The sequence below is a fragment of the Microcaecilia unicolor genome, chromosome 2 (genome assembly GCF_901765095.1).
Source record: "Microcaecilia unicolor chromosome 2, aMicUni1.1, whole genome shotgun sequence".
Classification (NCBI taxonomy): Eukaryota; Metazoa; Chordata; class Amphibia; order Gymnophiona; family Siphonopidae; genus Microcaecilia; species Microcaecilia unicolor.
Window position 1 is genome coordinate 224,639,901 of NC_044032.1, and position 21,912 is coordinate 224,661,812.

General features: G+C 44.3%; 1 protein-coding gene across 1 annotated transcript in view; it reads right to left on the minus strand.

Moving 5' to 3' along the window:
• Positions 1 to 21,912, minus strand: part of DDX58 (DExD/H-box helicase 58) — a 103,091-nt gene that overhangs the window by 44,780 nt on the left and 36,399 nt on the right. The window contains exons 7-9 of the mRNA XM_030193733.1: positions 19,323 to 19,427; positions 16,892 to 17,045; positions 3,959 to 4,217 (exon numbers count right to left, since the gene is read on the minus strand). Coding sequence (XP_030049593.1) covers positions 3,959 to 4,217; positions 16,892 to 17,045; positions 19,323 to 19,427 — 518 coding nt within the window. The remainder of the gene's footprint in view (positions 1 to 3,958; positions 4,218 to 16,891; positions 17,046 to 19,322; positions 19,428 to 21,912) is intronic.

Consider the following 21,912-nt stretch of genomic DNA (forward strand, 5'->3'; position numbering starts at 1 on the left):
GATGTGGGGATTAGTTAGCGGTTTCGTCCAGTTCGCAAGCAATGTCTTTTTAGGACATGATGCAAGGGAACCGTGGACGCTTCCTTAGGTGGAGAAGGATAGTCCAGGAGCTCAAACATTTCAGCCCTGGGCTCGTCCTCCACAACCACCGGGAAGGGGATGGCCGTAGACATCTCCCGGACAAAGGAAGCAAAAGACAGACTCTCGGGAGGAGAAAGCTGTCTTTCAGGAGAGGGAGTGGGATCAGAAGGAAGACCCTCAGACTCCTCGTCAGAGAAATATCTGGGATCTTCTTCTTCTTCCCACGAGGCCTCACCCTCGGTGTCAGACACAAGTTCACGGACCTGCGTCTGCAACCGCGCCCGGCTCGACTCCGTGGAGCCACGTCCACGATGGGGGCGTCGAGAGGTAGACTCCCTCGCCCGCATCGGCGAAGCTCCCTCCGCCGACGTAGTCGGGGAGCCTTCCTGGGAGGTGGCCGCAGTCGGCACCGCACGCGGTACCGACGTCGGGGACCTCACCCCGGGCGATGGGCCAGCCGGCGCCACGCTCGACGGTACCGGAGGCGCAAGCACCGCCGGTACCGGAGGGGTAGGGCGCAACAGCTCCCCCAGAATCTCTGGGAGAACGGCCCGGAGGCTCTCGTTCAGAGCGGCTGCAGAGAAAGGCATGGAGGTCGATGCAGGCGTCGACGTCAGTACCTGTTCCGGGCGTGGAGGCTGTTCCGGGCTGTCCAGAGCGGAGCGCATCGACACCTCCTGAACAGAGGGTGAGCGGTCCTCTCGGTGCCGATGCCTGCTGGGTGCCGAATCCCTCGGCGACCCAGAGCTCTCGGTGCCGACACGGGGAGGAGACCGGTGTCGATGCTTCTTCGATTTCTTCCGAAGCATGTCACCGGAGCTCCCCGGCACCGACGAGGAGGACGTCGAATCCATCCGTCGCTTCCTCGGGGCCGAGACTGAAGAAGGTCGATCTCGGGGGGGGGGGCTGTACCGCAGGAGCCCTCAGGGTAGGAGGAGACCCACCCGAGGGCTCACCGCCACCAGCAGGGGAATGGACAGCCCTCACCTGCACTCCACCCGATGCACCACCGTCCGACGACATCAGCAGACGAGGTCCTGGTACCACCGACGTCGATGCAGCTATCCGATGTCTCGGCGCCGATGCAGAGGCCCGATGCCTCGATGCACTCGATGCAGGGGCGGCCGAGGAAGATGGTCTGGACGCTGACGACGTCGATGCACTCGAAGATCCCGGTGCCGATGCCGACGAAGAGCCCGAGAACAACACGTTCCACTGGGTTAGTCTCGCTACCTGAGTCCGCCTTTGAAGCAGGGAACACAGACTGCAGTTCTGAGGGCGGTGCTCGGCCCCCAGACACTGAAGACACGACGAGTGTCGATCAGTGAGCGAGATAACCCGGGCGCACTGGGTGCACTTCTTGAAGCCGCTGGAAGGCTTCGATGTCATGGGCGGAAAAATCACGCCGGCGAAATCAAAAGCCGAAATGGCGAAATTTGAAGCACCAAAAATTTAGAGGGAGAAAAAATCTCGACCGAGGCCGAAAAGAGGCCTACCCCGACGACGAAAGAAAACTTACCGGGGCAAAAAGCTGGAAGTACGGGGAGGATTGACACGAAACCTGGCGGAGGGTTTCCGGAGCACTTCCCGACTTAAACAAAGCTTTCCCGAAGGAAAAAACACGCTCAAAAATAATTTGGACGCGCGAGGTCGACTTTCCGGGGCTCGACACGGCGAAAACACGACCGTACCGAGTGCGGACAAAAGAAGACTGGCCGGCTCGAGCCGGTTTCGGGCGGGAAGACGGCCGCGCATGCGCGGTGCGCGCGGGCGTGCGAGGGCTAGCAAAGGACTTTGCTAGTGAAGTTTCCGATTGGAGGGGCTGCCGTGGACGTCACCCATCAGTGAGAACAAGCAGCCTGCTTGTCCTCGGAGAAATAATGAATTATACACATTAATTGGCCCTCTGAAAATTGTCTTCTTTCTTTCATCTTAAAAGCATGAATATTGAAAATTACCCTCTTTCAATCACACTAAAAACTATGCATGGGGGATTGGAAAATGATGCACAGTTTACATTTTCAAATCTGCATGCATTATTTTCCAAGTAAAATCTACCTGCACAAAAAAGCAAGTGCAAAAGTCTAAGGGCATAAAAACATATAATTATGTACATGCTTTCATTTTAAAATCTGATGTCATATCCACTGGTAAAACGTACCCAAAGTACCCGCAAACTATGCAGCAAAGCAGACAGTGTGAAAATTGCCCCCCCCTCAATAGCTAACAAACATTAGGGCTATATATAATATAGATGCTCCTGCCTTTCAAGGCTCTTTCTCCTCACATTGTGTGTCAGTGGGGTTGGATGCTGATATTTCTTTACCTTCACTTAGCATCCCCTAATGCTGGTACTGAAGGAATGGAATCCAATAATGTTTCTGGGCAGGGTTTGGACAATGACCGTTTTTGATGGCTCATATTAATTGAAGTTGACCAATGCACTCAATGTTGATGTGTCTCTAATATCTGCTGCAGCTCCGTGGTCCTTTGAGTTAACACATCCAGTGCTGATGCACTTGAGACAGATATAGGTACCAAAGAGCCTAACATTGTGATCTTGATGGAAGGCCCAATGGTGCCATTCTCTGACAGACGGCATAACTAGAGATGTCATGTACAGAACTATACAACAAGCACAGACATCTTGCTGCACTATCTGCACTTCCTGAAGACACTGGGAGGCCTCTGTTTTGGGGACACTGGGTGAAAAATGCCACAACAAAATTGAACAACCGAGTGAGAGAACAATCAACCTATGCCACTCAATAAATCCAGGGATGATGCAGATCACTGCAGTGCCAAAAACCTAAGAAAAAAAAAAAAAAAATTACAAATATGCTGAAAAACCTATCTGGTGATTTTTCAGGGTGGAAATGAGAGCACAGTAGGATTTCAAAGGGGGTTAGAAAAGTTCCTGGAGGAAAAGTCAAGGAACCATTATTAATTACAGACTTAGGAAAGCCACTGCTTACCCCTGGGTAAGAGAACTCTTTACATATTTCCTTTAATTAAGAACTACTTTCTCTAAATACATAGCTCTCAATATGTCACTCTCATAGCATAGCTCTAAATTCACAATTTGATTTCTTGAGTAATAAAAGAACACCGCCAATGCATAAAACTCCAAACAGAAACAAATGGCAGCAGGCTAATTTAATAATTCAACATAATTTAAACATACAGTAAACACTGTAACTACAAGATCATCTTATGACCCCAGCATTCAGTATAAAAAAGTGCAAAAATCTAGGGAGAACTCCTTCACTGCTCCTACTGGTTTCAAGGATTCCTGTGCTTGGCAAAATGATTCAGAGCCCCCGAAGAAGGAACATCTTTCTCTAAGGGGCTGGCATAAGGTGCCACTTTCATATGCATAAGAGTAATAGATCTAATGAATATTAAATGTAATAAAGTGCAAATGCAGGGTACTTCTATTAAAATGAAAGATGAACATAAGAAAAGCATAGCAGACTGGACACTTCATCATAAACTCTGGGTCAATATTCAGTTGGATGGCAACCCCATAAAAGAGAGAGATAAGATTTCCATATAATTTTATGCATATATTCAGCTTGCTAAAAATACAGGCTCAACTTCTTATCTGTACAAAACTAGAATCACTAATTCTGCATTCAGACTTACAGGGATAAGTTATTCAAAGAGTGGCTAAATATTGCTGCTATCCAAATACTTTTTGATACTGCCCCCTGCACGCCTCTAATCCCACATAACTTAGGCTTTTATATCTACTTATTCAACCAAACATTTATACATTCAAAGGGACACAAATATGAAAGCAAAACAACTTTTCCAGGTAATTTTAAAATTCAGGGGTGTTTTTTTTCAGTGATTCTATTTGTATATGGTACCATACCTGAGGCAGTTTTGGTGGAGCTGGTCCGAGTTTTAAATCCAAATAATTGCACATTAGAACATTGTAAGGGTGATTTTTAGTTGTGTTGTGGCACTCATCAAATATCATCATTGAAAACATGGACAGACATGAAACCGACCCATGTTTAAGACTGTTCACAAGGATTTGTGGTGTCAGTACAATGATGTCACTGTTACAAATTACTTCTCCCACTGGGACCGATTCACTGGTTTCTCCAGAAATACCTACTACAGTGTACCTAAAAGACAACAAAAAGGTATCTTTATTTGAATATCACTGTGAATATACTTTAGTCCATAACTCTTTGTGGGGCTAAATGCCAGGTGTAGACAGGGGTTATTGGGGAGGGGGGGCAATGGTCTAAACGCCGAGAGGCATAATGTCAGAAGATGGTGCCCGTTTCCAAATTCCTGCAGCAGCTGGTGTTGCTGCCACAGGAGTGTGTTGCCTTTTTTGTTCTTGTTCTACCCCTTGCCCTGGTCCTAAACCTTCCTTCAAACCATTCTTCCTCCTGGCACTCCTTCCTATTACTGAGCCATGATCACGATGACAGCAGTAACATGAATAAGGCACCAAAAAAGCCTCCTGCCACGTGCTCTTCAAGGTTCTGACATACACTTCCTGTTGCCATGCGGGACAGGACATGTCAGGGCCTCGAAGAGCACATAGGCTGTAGGCTCATCAGTATCTTGTCATTCATGGTGCTGCTGAACTCTTTGCCACAGCTCAGTAATATGAAGGCAACCTGGCAGGACCATAAAGAGGGGAAGAGGGAGAGACGATGAAGTGCTGAGCTACTGGAGGGAGGTGAGGAAAATGCTGAACCACATTAGGGGGAATGAAGACAAGTTGAATGGGGTGAAGGTATGAAGGGAGGGTGAGGTGCTGAACCATTGGAGGGGATTAGTTGGGGGAAGGAGGTAAACAGAGGAGAGATGGTGAACCATGTGGGGGAGAGGTAGGAGAAAAGCTAATCTATGCCAAATTGAAGGGAGGGGGACAAAGTCCCAATCCCACCCCCCTCCAGCAACTAAATCTGAGCTCCCCTACCTCCTCAAAGCAGGCAAATTTATGCCTATGGGTGTAGATAAGAGGTTCTTAACCCAGTCCTTGGGACACACCCAGCCAGGAGATAGAGCAGCTTTTAAACTAATATTGGGGAGGGAGGGGTGAAGCTGACAGTCACCAAGGAGCGCATGGTTAAGTGTGGAATATCCTTGAAGGATACTACTGAAACAGGATCTTTATGGAATCCCAATAGAGAGGTTTCAATAATGGAGAAAGAAAACCAGGAGTGTTCAATGAGAGAACAGAGTAAAGGATGCAAGTTATCCCCATTATCTTCAAAGCAGCCTGTAGATGCAAGGAAAAAAGACAATTTGAAGAGTCTGTATACAAATGCTAGAAGACTTAAAAATAAGATACAAGAGCATATATAGCACTAATGAAGAGACAGATATAATACTGTATCATGGTATCCAACCATTCAACCAGATTGTACTCACACAATGTCCTATCATAATATTGCAACGTCTTCATCCCACTTATGATGTAAACTGCACTGTGTACTGTAATATGGTATCTAATCAACAAAATTGTACTCACACAATGTCCCACTTATTACATTCTAACACTGTATCTAACCAACCAGATTGGCCTAGTGGTTAGGGTGGTGGACTTTGGTCCTGGGGAACTGAGGAACTGAGTTCAATTCCCACTTCAGGCACAGGCAGCTCCTTGTGACTCTGGGCAAGTCACTTAACCCTCCAATACCCCATGTAAGCCACATTGAGCCTGCCATGAGTGGGAAAGCGTGGGGTACAAATGTAATAAAAAACAACAACCTCATCCCACTTATGATGTAAACTGCACTGAACCCTAAACAGGGGATATCAGCGGTATATAACACCTGATTGAATTGAATAGGTATTTCAGAGACCTGGTAGAAGGAGGACAATCAATGGAACACTGTCGGGCTCATTCTTGAAAGAGAAGGACGCCCATCTTCTGAGATGGGTGTCCTTCTCACAGGGTTGTCTTGTCGGTATAATCGAAACCCGATTTTGGACGTCCGCAACTGCTTTCCGTCGGAGGGATGGCCAAAGTTCAAGGGGGTGTATCGGAGGCAGGACATGGGTGTGCCTAACACTTGGACGTCCTCGACCCATAATCGAAACAAGGACGTCCCTGACGAACACTTGGATGACTTTACCTGGTCGTGTTTTTCTTATGACCAAGGCACAAAAAGTGCCTGAAATGACCAGATGACCACCGAAGAGAATCAGGGATGACCTCCCCTTACTCCCCCAGTGGTCACTAACCCCCTTCCACCCTCAAAAAATATCTTTAAAAATATTTTGTGCCAGCCTCAGATGTCATACTCAGGTCCAAGACAGCAGTATGCAGGTCCCTGGAGCAGTTTTAGTGGGTGCAGTGCACTTCAGGCAGGCGGACCCAGGCCCATCCCCCCCTACCTGTTATGTTTGTGGAGGAAACAGCGAGCCCTCCAAAACCCACCACAAACCCCCTTCACCTGTAAGGGCTATGGTAGTGGTGTACAGTTGGGGGGGGGGGGGAGCTCAGCAAACAAGGTAAGGGAGCTACGTACCTGGGAGCAATTTATGAAGTCCACTGCAGTGCCCCCTAGGGTGCCTGGTTGGTCTCCTGGCATGTTAGTGCACTACAAATGCTGGCTCCTCCCATGACCAAATGGCTTGCATTTGGTCGTTTCTGAGATGGATGTCCTTGGTTTTGATTATTGACGAAAATCAGAAACAACCAAGTCTAGGGACGACCAAATCTAGGGATGACCAAATTGAAGGATTTGGACATCCCTGACGGTATTTTCAAAACAAAAGATGGACGTCCATCTTGTTTCAAATATATGGGTTTCCCCGCCCCTAGATCGGGACGTTTTGCAAGGGCGTCCATATCAAAACATGGAAGTTCCTTTCATAAATGCCCCTCTGTGTTAGCAGGGTACAAAGTATATCGCAATAATAAGAATGGATCAAATTGGAGGGGGGGTTGCACTATATGTTAAAGAGAGAATTGAGTCAAACAAAATAAACATTCTACATGAAACGGATAGCAGGGTAGAATCTTTATGGATAGAAATTCCAGGTGTGAAGGGAAGGAATATACTGGTAGGGCTATACTACCATTAGCAGATACAGACTGGAAAGATGAAAATATGTTTATAGAAATTAGGAAAACTGGCAAACTGGGCAACATTATAATGGCAATTTCAATTACCCCAATATAGACTGGATAAATGTTACATCAGGGAATGCTACAGAGGTAAAATTTCTAGATATAATAAATGACTGCTTCTTGGAGCAACTGGTCCAGGAACCGACAAGAGAGGGAGCTATTTTGATCTCATCTTCAGTGGAATACGGGGCATAGTACAAGAGGTAATGATCATAACATGATCAAATCTGAACTGATATCTGGAGTGAAGTCACTAAGGAAATCTACTGTAGCAACATTTCATTTTCAAAAGGGCAACTATGACAAAATAAGAAAAATGGTTACAAATAAGCTGAAAGGTTCAGCCGCAAAGATTAGGACTCTGAATCAGGTATGGATGTTGTTTAGAAATACCATCATGGAAGCCCAGACTATGTATTCCAAGTATTAACAAAGGTGGAAAAAGAGCAAACGACAGCCAGAATAGTTAAAAGGTAAGGTGAAAGAGGCTATTAGAGCCAAAAGAACATCCTTCAAAAAATGGAAAAAGGATCCGAATGAAGAAAATAAGAAGCAATATAAGCACTGTCAAGCCAGATGCAAAGCACTGATAAAGAAAGCTAAAGAATATGAAGAAAACTTGGCACGGAGATAAAAACTCATAGTAACAATTTTTTTCAGGTATATCAGAAGCAGGAAGCCTGCGAGGGAATCTGTGGGACCGTTAGATCAGGAAAGAGTAAAAGGAGAACTCAGGGAAGAAGATGTAAGAGATCTACCTGTACTAAAAATGGTTTTCATGGGTGACGATGTGGAGGAACTGAAAGAAATCTCTGTGAACTTGGAAGATGTTACTGAGCCAAATTTACAGGTTAAACGGTGATAATTCTGTTTCTCTCTAGATATGGCTAGATATCTTATCTTGTAATCCCCACTGAGCCAATATTTGGTCTGTAGAAGAATAAAAATTTTAAATTGTACTTGTACTGTCCAATTTCACTAAATTTTGTATGAATGCTCTAGAAGGTCTAAAACTAAATGGTGCACTGTAGACAAGAGACAAAAAGCAGCACTGCAGATATACAAAGCAATACAACAAAAATGCCCAAGTTTATCATCTTGTTATATTTGACAACAGTATGCAATGGTTTGTAATTTAGAGGGGGATAATCGAACGGAGGCACCCATCTCTAAGGACGGCCCCATAAAGGGGCAGGGCAACCCGTATTATCGAAACAAGATTAACGTCCATCTTTCGTTTCGATAATACGGTCGGGGACGCCCAAATCATGAAATTTATGTCGACCTTAGAGATGATCGTCCCCGGTTTTCCGCGATAATGGAAAGCGAGGACGCCCATCTCAGAAACGACCAAATCCAAGCCATTTGGTCATGGGAGGAGCCAGCATTCGTAGTGCAGTAGTCCCACTAACAGAATGGAAAAAGCCCTTCTCCTACCGATCCGGAAAGGAACGGGCATGCATGAAGGAAATTGCATGCAAATGAGCTGCTCGCTGTTAGCTCATTTGCATATGATTTCCTTCCTAAGGAGGGGAAGTGACTGCAGTTGAGGACGTCCAAAATTTGGATGTTTGTGTGAGAAGGACATCCATGCCTTTCCTATGCCTCCAACACCCTCTTTATTTATTTATTTGGATTGTAGATCACAAGTAGCAGCAGTGGGATTTGAACCGGCCACCTCTAGATTGCAAGACCAGTGCTCTAACCACTAGGCCACTCCTCTACTCTACTCCACTCCCTTGAAATTTGGCTATCCCTGTGGGGGGCAGTTGAGGACGTTCAAAATGTTTGAAAGAAGGACATCCATGCCTTTGTTATACCTCCGCTGACACACACATACTCCCTCCCCCCCCCCAGGGACCTGCATACTGCCCCCTCCACAGGGATGGCCAAATTTCAAGGGAGTGGAGTGGAGGAGTGGTAGAGTAGCCTAGTGGTTAGAGCACTGGGCTTGCAATCCAGAGGTGGCCGGTTCAAATCCCACTGCTGCTACTTGTGATCCAAAATCCAAATAAATGAATAAAGAGGGTGTCAGAGGCATAGCAAAGGCATGGATGTCCTTCTCACAAAAACATCCACATTTTGGACATCCTCAACTGCCATCGCAGGGATGGAGGCATAGCAAAGGACATACTCTAAAAAAAATTTTTTTTAAAGTTTTTGACGTTGTTTTTTTCGGGGTGGAAGGTGGTTAGTGACCACTGGGGAAGTCAGGGAAGATCATCCCCGATTCCCTTTGGTGGTCATCTGGTCATTTCGGGCACCTTTTTGATGCTTGGTCGTGAAAAAAAATGGACCAAGTAAAGTCGTCCAAATGCTCATGAGGGACGCCCTTCTTTTTTCCATTATCGGCCGAGGACTCCCATCTGTTAACCACACCCCCGTCCATCCTTTGGTACACTGCCGACACGCCCCCTTGAACTTTGGTCGTCCCTGCGACGGAAAGCAGTTGAGGACGCCCAAAATCGGCTTTCGATTATGTCGATTTGGGTGACCTTAGGAGAAGGACGCCCATCTCCCGATTTGTGTCGGAAGATGGGCGCCCTTCTCCTTCGAAAATAAGCAGGTTAGTCACCCGGGCAACTTTTTGGTGCTGAATAAGATTATTATATTCTTTAAGCTCTCATTCTTAAATTTCCTTTGAAAATAAACTTAAGTAGACTGAAAAACTTTCTATGATATAATTTAAGACAAAGTTTGGATTTATGGTCTTCAGCAGTAAAGGATTTCAGGTAGATAATATCTAGCCGCCAAGGTTGTCATTGTAATGTTGAGAGAAAAATTTCTAGTGTGCTTCTTTACCAATATATACCTGGTTGAAAATAGGCAAAGAATGTTTGCATACCATTTTGCTCTATTTTCAGGTGAAAAATAGCTCAATAGGTGTCAGACCAGATTTTTTTTTTCTTTTTAGCACCACTGAAAATAGAAATATTTTTACTGTCAGAATCTAATTTTTTCATCTGGGATCAAGGTGTTTTATATACGAAAACAATCTATGATGGTAGTGTTTGCAAGCAACGTTTTGCAATGTGCAACATAATCCTTGCCAAACTGATGGGATGATAAAATCTTCAATCCTGTTGCAAAAATGTGAAATGAATCAGCTCAGTTGAAAAATAAATTACAGCCCATATGGATTTTGATGCTAGTTATAGTGTATTGAAGTTGATGTGAATCAAGCAAGTTGTTTGTTGATGCTGGTCAATCAAGATGCTCACTCTTAAAACAGAGTTCTGATGTGATATACTGTAAATATGATGCCAAAATTATCTTAACAGAATAAATGTTTAACAATGCTGTTGAGGGAATGCCACAGTGCCAATCAGCATTAAAAAAGTAAGTGACGACTGAATGGTCTATCCAGTCTGCCCAACATTCATTCTGAATTCAAGATTAAATCAACAATGAATGTGCGATATTATATACTTGATCACGGTCTCTCTTTGTTCTTTCTGGGACATAGACCATAGAAGTCCGCCCGGCTCTGTTGGCAACCCGTCAAAATAGCCCTGACAAAACAGCCCCGACAAAATAGCTCTTGACAAATCGGCCTCTAACAAAATAGCCCTTGACAATATGGCCTTGAACAAGACGGCCTCTCCCACAAAATAAACCTTGACAAAAATAGCCCATCACAAAATAAAAAGTATATTAAAATCGGCCAAAATTCCATGTGTTCTCAGAATAAGTACATAAGGTCATGATTAGCACTACTGTGCATCACTGTGTTAGGGGTCCTTTTTACTAGGGTGCGTTGAAAAATGGCTTGCGGTAGTGTAGGCACAGCTTTTGGGCGCACCAATCCATTTTTCAGTGCACTTGTATAAAAGGCCTTTTTAAAATTTTTGCTAAAAATGGACCTGCAGCAAAATCAAAATTGCCACGCATCCATTTTGGGTCTGAGACCTTACCGCCAGCCATTGACCTAGTGGTAAAGTCTCATGCGGTAACCGCACGGTAATGACCTACATGTGCCAAATGTCACTTGGTGTGCATAGCTGACGCACACCAGAAAATAAAAAATATTTTTCGGGCACGCAAAATTACCACAAGGGCCACACGATAGCTGTGCGGTAACTCCATTTTGGCGCGCGTTAGTAAAAGGGCCCCTTAATGTTTTAATTCATTTCAAAAAATGTTGTTAGCATAAATCAAAAACTCTTTATTACACTGTACACCCAAGTTAGTGTAGATTAACTTATAATACAGTTTAATATCTCAGATCACAAGTGAGTGCTCTATGGGCTCTGCATTGTAATTAATATTGATTTCATCATTCTTTCAAACCAATAGAAAGCTTGGGAGCTGTTCCAATCAGAGCCAGAAACACACAAATTATAGCGCTGCTGTTGTAATTCCAGAAATATTACACTTAGTCCTTGTTTTCACACTTAAAAAACATGTACAGTATGGAGACAAGAGGAGGCTAATTAGGAACAGAACTAGATAAGAAGATTACATGAAAATACAGCTAAATTGACATCCAAGAATCATGTTGTTGCTTTAGTATGGCTGTTTAATGTCCGACTATAAGTTGATTGCTCTGCCCTTCCATCGCTCAGATGGAGAAGGTGAACTGGAGAAAAGTATGGACATGAATTATAAAAAAATAATAATAAAAAATACAGTCCCTGCTCAACCCACCAGCTTATTCTGAGTGCTCTCAACGCCCAGTAGATGCAGATGCTACTTCCTTTGCACACGTCTGCAGCCACCTAAAGCTAAACTGACTGAATTCCTATCTCGAGCCACCTCGCAGCCTCTCCTGCGCCATCCTACCTTCAAACTTGCCTTCCTTCTAAGGCATCTCATCCCCTATACATGGTGTACGTTCGACACCAAAATACAGCGCATGCGTGAAAAATAGCAGAAAGGACAGATTAAAAATAGGTAAGTGGGCCAGTCTGTCATTGGGGGGGGGGGGGGGGGCCATTATGTGGGTGGGCCGTTTTGTCATAGACTAATATGTTGGGGACTATTATATCAGGGCTTTTTTTATTAGGTTGTTTTTTTTTTGTCTGGGTGATTTTGTCTTGAGGCTTTTTTGATGGGGCTATCCGAATCCGTCTTGTCATTTACAGGACACAGACTGTAAAAGTCTGCCCAGCATTGTCCTCATGTTCCAAATTACTTCAAAGTTCTCTCCAGGCCATCCTAAGCCGGATTGCTATATGTGGGACTCAGACCATACAAGCCAGCCAAGCACCGGCCTTAGTTGATACAGCCAGAGTTGCCATCTAAGCAACACTTAACATGCAAACACATATGCAATTGTTTTTTTAAACCATTCGTTTTCTAATTAGAGATCCTCTGTGTTACATAGAGGGGCATTTTCGAAAGAAACGTTTAAGTTGGAATTTGGATGTCTTTGTAAAACATCCAAATTCGGAGGCGGGGAGGAGGTCATTTTTGAAAAAAGATGAACGTCCATCTTTGGTTTCGAAAATACCATAGACGTCCTTAGATTTGGAGATCTTTGATTTTCGGCAATTTTCAAAACCAAAGACGTCCAAGTATAAAACGACCAATTGCGAGCCATTTGGACATGGGAGGAGCCAGCATTTGTAGTACACTGGTCCCCCTAACATGCCAGGACAACAATCGGGCACCCTAGGGGGCACTGCAGTGGACTTCATAAAATGCTCCCAGGTACACAGCTCCCTTACCTTGTGTGCTGAGCCCCCCCAAAAAACCCAAAAGCCCAGTACCCCCAGCTACCCTCAGGTGAAGGGGGGCATCTATATGTGGGTACAGAGGGTTTCTGGTGGGTTTTGGAGGGCTCGCTGTTTCCTCCACAAATGTAACAGTTAGGGGGGGTATGGGCCTGGGTCCACCTGTCTGAAGTGCACTACACCTACTATAAAACTACTCCAGGGACCTGCATGCGCCGTCATGGACCTATGACATCTGAGGCTGGCAAGTAATATTTTTAATTATGTTTTTGAGGGTGGGAGGGGGTTAGTGACCACTGGGGGAGTAGCGGGAGGTCATCCCCGATTCCCTCCAGTGGTCATCTAGTCATGGACGTCTTTGCTTTTTTCCATTATGGCTCAGACATCCAAGTCTTAGAAACACCTAAATCCTGCCTCCACCACGCCTCCGATACGCCCCCTTCAGATTTGGATGTCTTTGCGATGGACTTCCGACAGAGACGTCCAAAATCGGGTTTCGATTATACCGATTTGGAAGTCTCAGAGATGGACTGCTCAGGTCTTTATCTGCCATCATTTACTATGTTACTATCAGGCTCATTTTCGAAAGAGATGGACGTCCATTTGCCAATTTATGTCACTTTTTGGACGTCCATCTCCCTGTCCCTCCTCTCCTCTAAGGTATATATATTCGGATCTTCCAGTCTCTTCTCATATGTCTTTTGGCGCAAGCCCCATATTTTTTGTCACCTTCCTCTGGACTGCTTCAAGTCATCTTACATCTTTAGCAAGATATGGCCTCCAAAACTGAACACAACACTCCCAAGTAGGGCCTCACCAACAACTTGTACAGGGACATCAACATCTCCTTTCCTCTGATGGTTACACCTCTCTCTATAAAACCTAACATCCTTCTGGCTACGGCCACCGCTTTGTCACACTGATTCATCTCCTTCAGATACTAACACCACAAGATCCCTCTCCCTGTCTGTACAAATCAGCCTCTCACTGCCTAACGCATATATTTCCCTTGGATTTCTACACCCTAGGTGCATCACTCTGCATTTCTTTGCATTGAATTTTAATTGCCAAACATTAGACCATTCTTCTAACTTTTGCAGATCCTTTTTCATGTTTTCCATTCCCTCTGGGGTGTCCACTCTGTTAAAAATCTTGGTATCATCCGCATAAAGGCAAACCTTACTTTCTAATCCTTCAGCAATGCCACAAATATATTGAACAGAATCGGCCCCAGTACCAATCCTTGAGGCACTCCACTACTCACCTTTTCTTCCTCCAAATGAATTCCACTAACCACCACCCTCTGGTGTCTGTCTGTCAACCAGTTCCTAATCCAGTCCACCACTTTGGGTCCTAACTTCAGCCTGTCAAGTTTATTCAAGAGCCTCCTATAAGGAACCATGCCAAAGGTTTTGCTGAAATCTAAGTAGATTACATCTAGCACATGTCCTCAATCCAATTCTCTGGTCACCTAAACAATTCAATCAGATTTGTTTGGCACAATTTACCTTTGGTAAAACCATGTTGTTTCGGATCTTGTAATCTATCTGATTCCTGGAAATTCACTATCCTTTCCTTCAGCGTCGCTTCCATTATTTTTCCAATAACCGAAGTGAAGCTTACCGGCCAGTAGTTTCCAGCTTCTTCTGTCACCATTTTTGTGAAGAGGGACCACCTTCACTCTTCTCCAATCCCATGGAACCACCCCATCTCCAAGCATTGCTCTACTGCTTTGATGTCACAGCTATTTCATTACTGTAGTGATGAATCTCTGCTCAGCACAAAAATTTTAAGAACTTCATAAACTTGTATCACTACAGAATGAAACAGCACATTATTGCAACCCCTCCTGCTCCTACAGCACCTACGCTTGGAAGACAATGTTACCCAGAGACTGTTCTGTCTACTGTAAATGAAAATTTTAGGTCAATGTATCTATAAAAAGGCTATTGTTCCATTGTTTTTGCCACCTTTGCTGATATATTGTACCATGAATTAATGTTGTTGTGCCTTTGCTGCATTCACTTAAAGGGTCCATTTACTAAGCCATGCTAAAAAGTGGCCAGTGGTAGTTTTAGCAAATGGGTTTCCTGCATGCTCCAGCCACTTTTTACCAAGGCTGTAAAACCCCTTGTTTTCAATGGAGGTAGTACATGGTCATGCGCTAATAAAAACGTTACTGTGTGGCCATTTAGTGCATGAGCCCTTACTGGCTCCTGGTTCAAGGTAATGGCCATGCGCTGCCCATTACCACTGGGAATGCTCTCCCCCCTCCCCCCCCCCCCCCCCCCCGCACTAGAAAATTATATTTATTTTCTGGGTGCAGGAAATGGTGTGCACTGAACATAGTACTACTGCTGGGTGACTGGGCATGCCCAGTGGTAGAGCTGTTTTCCCGCACTCTACCCATATGGTAGCCCTACCACCCTTTAGTAAAAGGGTCCCTATGCTAGCAAAGAAAAATGTTAAAGTAGTTTTGTCAAGCAATACTTCTATAATGTAGCTAGCAGAATATTAAAACTTACTGAGCAAATAAATAATTTTGGTTATTTTTGGACCATATTTGGGCCACAGATCTTTCTGGGCCTAAAACAAAAAAAGAAAAGCAAACATTTAAAAAACCCATGATCCTGGAAATTAAAAAAAATTATCTTTTCAATAGAATTACAAAGAAAAAGGTCTAACCTGATACCTAATAAGAAATTTGTGCCTAAAATTAGGGTAAAATTCTGAATAAAAGTTTTTGTACTCTTTCAGCTAAGTATATCTCAGTAAATATACATCAAAGACAAGTTTCTTCTAGCTTTACATTAGCAAACTTTCTATCAGCAAGCTAGCAAATTATTACTTACCGTATTTTTCGGACTATAAGACGCACCGGACCATAAGACGCACCTAGGTTTTAGAGGAGGGAAAGAGGAAAAAAAAAATTTTCCTCTTTCCCTCCTCTAAAACCTAGGTGCTCCGGTGCGTCTTGTCCGGGTTTTGGACCTCCGTCCCGTACTTACAGGATTCCGTGTTCCCTGGTGGTCTAGTGACGTCGGGGCAGGAAAGAGCCCCCTCTTTCCTGCCCATCGCGCTGCTCTCCGTGCTTCTCAATGCTTTCCGACGGTCTCGGCAAGATTCAAAATGGCCGCCGAGAATCTCGGCGGCCATTTTGAATATCGCCGAGACCGTCGGAAAGCATTGAGAAGCACGGAGAGCAGCGCGATGGGCAGGAAAGAGGGGGCTCTTTCCTGCCCCGACGTCACTAGACCACCAGGGAACACGGAATCCTGTAAATACGGAACGGAGGTAAAAAAAACCGCTACCTTCGGACTATAAGACGCACCCCCCATTTTCCTCCCAAATTTTGGGGGAAAAAAGTGCGTCTTATAGTCCGAAAAATACGGTAATTTGAGCTTAATGTTGGGGAGGAAGCTTAGTCCAAACTTTCAAGAAAATCATATCATGCAATTTTTCAGCCTACTTTGTGTCAAATTTCAGAAAAATGCTGAAAAACTTAAATATGAAATATTCAAATTCAGCACCAACAATTTACCTAGATGGGGAAAATGTGCGATACAAATGCAATAAATAAATAAATGTTATTCAAAGAAAACTGAGACTGCAAACTTTGTATTATTATTTTCTGGCAATGCATAGTTGTAGAAGCTGTTTATATTCTAGTGACCATGTTGGGGACCCCCGCCAGCAAAGGTACCTGGCGGCGACGGGGCAGGGTCAGCGGCGGCGGGTCAGCAGAGGGGGGAGTGTCCAAAGTGGCAGGGAAGGGTCGGCAGCGGGGGGGGGGGGGGGGGGGGGGGGAATCAAAAGTAGAGGGGGCCAGGGCTTAATCTGTGGGGGCCCATGCCCCCACCTAGCTACACCCCTGACCCACATGCTTCATTCTCACTTCCTTGGAAGTTCTGATTCGCACCTAAGTGCTGAAAAACTGTAGCTACACCCACCCTCTCCCTTTCCCTCAAGACAAATGTTTCTGCAGTACAAGGAAGGTAACAAAAAATGGGGAAAATGTACATACCCTTTATTTTCAAAATGTTTTTTGAAGATTTCTCTTTGCTGCTCATACACTGGTACTTTAGTGGCCAGGAAGACAACTTTTCCTCTTTTGCCTTTGGGCATAGTTTTAAAATGATGTTCACATATCGCAAGTGCCACAATAGTTTTTCCAGACCCTTGATACATGAAAACAAGGAAAATAATCAGGATTAATAACAAAACTTTCTCTCTCAGTTCACATAGCTAGTGCACTGCATGTCCCATAACCACCACTAGATGTGCTGTAATGCACCAATATAGAGTATAAGCCTATAGCTTCATGAGTCATTGTTTAATTTTTTACGTCATGACAAACGTTTATTGCACACACCCATGTGAACTACATCATTCAATTGGGTCCATTTACTAAGGGTCCATTTACTAAGCTGTGATAAGCATTAAAGCGTGCTTACCACAGGTTAAAAAGGCACAGGGCTGCCGGGTGGGGGGGGGGGGGCAGGGGGGACAAAATTCCCCGGGCCCGGGGGCGCCGGGGTCAGGCCGTCGGCGCTGCAGTTCCCGGTCTCACCTGCCTGCCTCCTTGGCTCCGGGCCCCCTGCATTCGAAGTGGCAGTCACAGATCGCCTCCCTTCAGGCCTTCCCTCCCTGTGACCCGCCCTTGCGGAAACCGGAAGTTACATCAGACAAGGGCAGGACACAGGGAGGGAAGGCCAGAAGAGAGGCGATCTGCAACTGCCGCCTTGAATGCAGGGGGCCCGGAGCCGTGGAGGCAGGCAGGTGAGACCGCGGACTGCAGCGGCGGGGGGAGCAACGGGGGCGGCAGCGGCGGGGGGAGAGCAGAGGCGGGGCAGCCTTGCCCCGGGCCCGGCCTAGTCTCTCGGCAGCCCTGAAAAGGCACTACCACAGGGTGTAAGTTTGGCGGTGGAGATTAGGCATGCTGTGCACTAATCTGATAGCGCATGGGCATTGGCGTGCATGGACCGATTAGCACAAAATTAGCATGGGAGCCCCTACCGCCTACAAAACAGATGGCGTAAGGGCTCCCATTCTAATGGCCACGCGCTAATTAAGAAATTAGCACAAGGCCATTAATGGAAAAAATATATATTGCGGCCATTTTACAGCCACACTAAAAGTGGCCTCAGTATACAGGAAACCCACTCGTTAAAAACAGCACAGGCCACTTTTTAAACAGCTTGGTAAAAGGGCCCCAAAATCTGTTCTGCAAGACCCAGTAATACCAATCATCCAATCTAATACACGGTACCTAGAACTTTTATCAGCTCACACAAATTCACCTCAAGCTTGCAGCAAGGGCTAACTAATAAGGTAAATATCTTATTAGACAGAAAGACTGCCTTATGTCTGGACCAATGGATACTACATGTTTATACAATCAGCAGGAGACTATTCTAAAGCAAACAAATTCACATCCTGCTTATGGAGCCAGGCTTCAGCTGCTACCTCATATGGCAAAGACTCGTGTGTCAAAAAAAATGCAGCAGAAACCAAGAAGTGTGGGTATAATATAGCCTGGCACTATCAGAACCTGTACCTGGGCAGTACATGCTTTCCTCAACTCCAGATTATAAAAAGACAAACCGGGCAATTTGTCTATTAGCAAAGTCGAAACTAGTTTCCAAAATGTTCAGGAACCTTCTGATAGCCCATGTGACAACACTTGCCAGTTTGTCTAGTGATAGAGAGGACCACGAGGGGATCCACATGAGAATGTGACCTGTTGAGTGAAAAGGTACCAGAAATAGGGATGCCAATAGCAGAGATAAAGGCTATAAAAGTTTGGAGGAGCAACTTTCATTTTTGAAAGTTTTGTGTACTATAAGGTCAGTACAATGCGACTATGCAATTTTTTTCACAACTTTGATATTTCTCATGTTCTACAGCCTAAAAACTGCAGGTACCTGAAGTGGGGTATTTGATTTCTGGGGTTAATTACTTTTTTATTGATAAACATTTCTCTCTGAGGCTGAAATTCTTGTAGGATTATGTAGTTGATATCCCTCTATCTTGTGGTATAAATAGAGTCACATACCTCACTTTTGGTATCTTTTTGCTCAGTGGGTCACATATCTCCTTATGCTCATTCCTCAATCTCTTCTCCATCCTTCCTACTCCTTACCCCTCCCAATCTCTTCTCCTTTTGCTCATCCTATCTTTGTTTACTGCTCCATGCTCAATTTACATATCCTCAAAACCCCACTACTACTATGTTTACTACAACGTGTAACATTCTCCTTCAAGACTTTGTAATTCTATTTACTATGTAAGTCGCATTGAACCTGCTATGTGTGGGAAAGCGCGGGGTACAAAAGTAATTAATAATAATAATAATTTCTCAACTTTCTTGAGCAAGACAGCTTCAGCACAGCATGAGGAATGTGGAGACCTTGCAGGTGAATCAGACTCAGAATCAAGTACCTCTATTTCCTTACCTGTTGGTGAGCAAATTATTACATTTTTTCCTTCTAAGCCTGGCTTGGCAAGTTCTCTCTGATATTGTCGTAGTATGTTACCATGAGCCAAGTCTTGTGACCCTTCTAGAACAAAAAATGATACATTTATAACCTCTCCACAAAGGAGAAACAAGATTCAGTATTTGTTTAAAAAATAAACATTTATGTAAATGATATAGATATCAAGAGAGAGAGAGACAGAACATCTACATCACTTTTCAAAATGTTCATTTTTTTTTTTGCCTTATAAACTGTGAGTAAAATGCATTAACACAGTGTTTGTTCCAGGTTTCTGCAAAACTTACCCTACAACCAGTGAAAAATAGATTCCCAGAAATTCTTAGAAAATGAAGTAGAAAAAAAAAAAACCATGGACTAGTTGGTTGTGTAACTGTCCACCCCAGTTCTGCTTCTATAGCATTCCTAACAACTTTATGCTTTGGTGTAACCAATCAAAAGCACACGAGTGGAGGAAGCAGTTTCATAACATAGCACCTAAACAAATGTTTAAAAGTACCTATTTTATAAAGGCAATAGAAACACGTGTTTAAATAAATCTCCTCCTACAAAGGCCCTCCCCAGTAGCACACAAATTCTCTTGTTTAGATTTACATCTGCTCTAACAGTGTAAATATGTACATGTATGCACATTTTGTGAAACGTGTATACTTTGCAACTCTGTCTCTGCTCCACCCAAACTATACACCTGGGAATGCCAACAAATAAGGTGGTAATTCTATATATGGCGCTTAGAAAATCCATGCAGAAAACATTTCCACCTAAATGTATTCTATAAGGGTTACCTATATTTAGGCATGGTATAAAGAATACGTTTGATATCCTAGCGTCTAAAACTATGTGCCTTCATTTACACCAATGAAAATGTGGGGTAAATTCCGGTGCATAGATTTAGGTGTATTGGGCCATATTATTATTACAATGAATGTAAATTTTGGAACGCCCACAAAATGCCCATTTCCCCGTTCATAACCACGCTCCTTTTTGCCTGCAGGCATTAGAATTTAGGCACAGTGTGTTACAGAATACGCTTAGCGAGTTATGAGTGTAAATTCTAATTACTACCAATTAGTGCTCATTATTGCTTGTTAAGTGCTGTTAACAATGCTGATTGGCTTGTTAAGCCAATTAAGTTGCATGCGCTGCTACAGAATACGCTTGGATTTCAGCACGGAATGTTAGGTGAGCTATACAGAATCCAGGGGACATGGGCAATTCCTTAAACAAGTAATGCAAATTAGGTGCCTAGATGCAACCCTGAGCGCTAATTCATTAACGGCATCTAGGCACTAAAATTCTGTAATAAAATAGTAACTTGTCATCAACTTGTCTACATTTAGGAAGGCCCACTTACTCCATGGTGACGGCAAAATGTGGTTTTAGCATGTAACTTACAGTATTCTATAAATTATACACATAAATGTTGATCATGTCCAGGCCTCACTCGTGCTTCTCTCCTGTGAAAACCCCTTTTGCATTCACACACTAAGGGGTCTTTTTACTAAGGTGCGCTGAAAAATGTCCTGCAGTAGTGTAGACGCGGGATTTGGGCGCGCACTTTTTTAGTGCCTTGCTGAAAATGGACGCGCGGCAAAATGAAAATTGCCGCACGTCCATTTTGGATCTGAGACCTTTACCGCAAACCACTGACTTAGTGGTAAGGTCTCACGCGGTAATTCCAAGGGCACGCCGTAACTCCAATTTGGCGCTCATTGGATGTGTGTAGGCACCTATGCGGCTTAGTAAAGGGCCCCTCTGCAAGTTGCGCGTCAGTGCTTAGTGCTCACCTACCACTCATGTACACAAGTGTAAACTTCCCAACTTAAATGCTGGTATTCCATAAATTTAAGCATGCAAATGGAGCATACATTTAAGCACCAAGTGTTGGAGTAAGGGGAATATTGCATAAAAGTAGGTGCTATCCTGAGGTGTGCCTACTACCGCTGCACAACTTCACAGTAGCTGTTTCCACAAGTAAAAAAACAAGCCAGCCGATATTCAAAACAATTAAAGCAGGCAGGAAAGGCTCCTGCCCATCGCTTGTCTGTGGCTAACTACCAACATTCAGTGGGCCTTAACCAGTTAGTGCCACTGAATATTCGCGGTTAGCACCTGCGCTGAAGCCGGCTAATATGTGAGTGTTCCGGGGGTGAAGTTGCCACTTATGCAGTTTAGTGCCAATATTCAGCCCTTAGGCACACAAGATAACCACTTAAATTGGGCCGCATAAATAGCAATCCTATCTTTAAGCCGTTCAGCTTACAAAGTCCAAGGACTGAATATTGCACTTAAACGCCTAGGGGGAATTCTATACCTGGCCCCTAACGAAAAACATTTCCGCCAAAGCGTATTCTATAAGCAGTGCCCAGATTTAGGCATGGTATATAGAATATGCTTAGTTGATATCGCAGTGCCTAAAACTATGCGTCTCCATTTACACCAATGAAAACATGGCATAAACCCTGGTACGTAGACTTAAGGCGCAGAGGGCCATATTCTATAGCAATTTTGAACATGGCATTGACCCAAACCACAGATCCAAAACTATAGT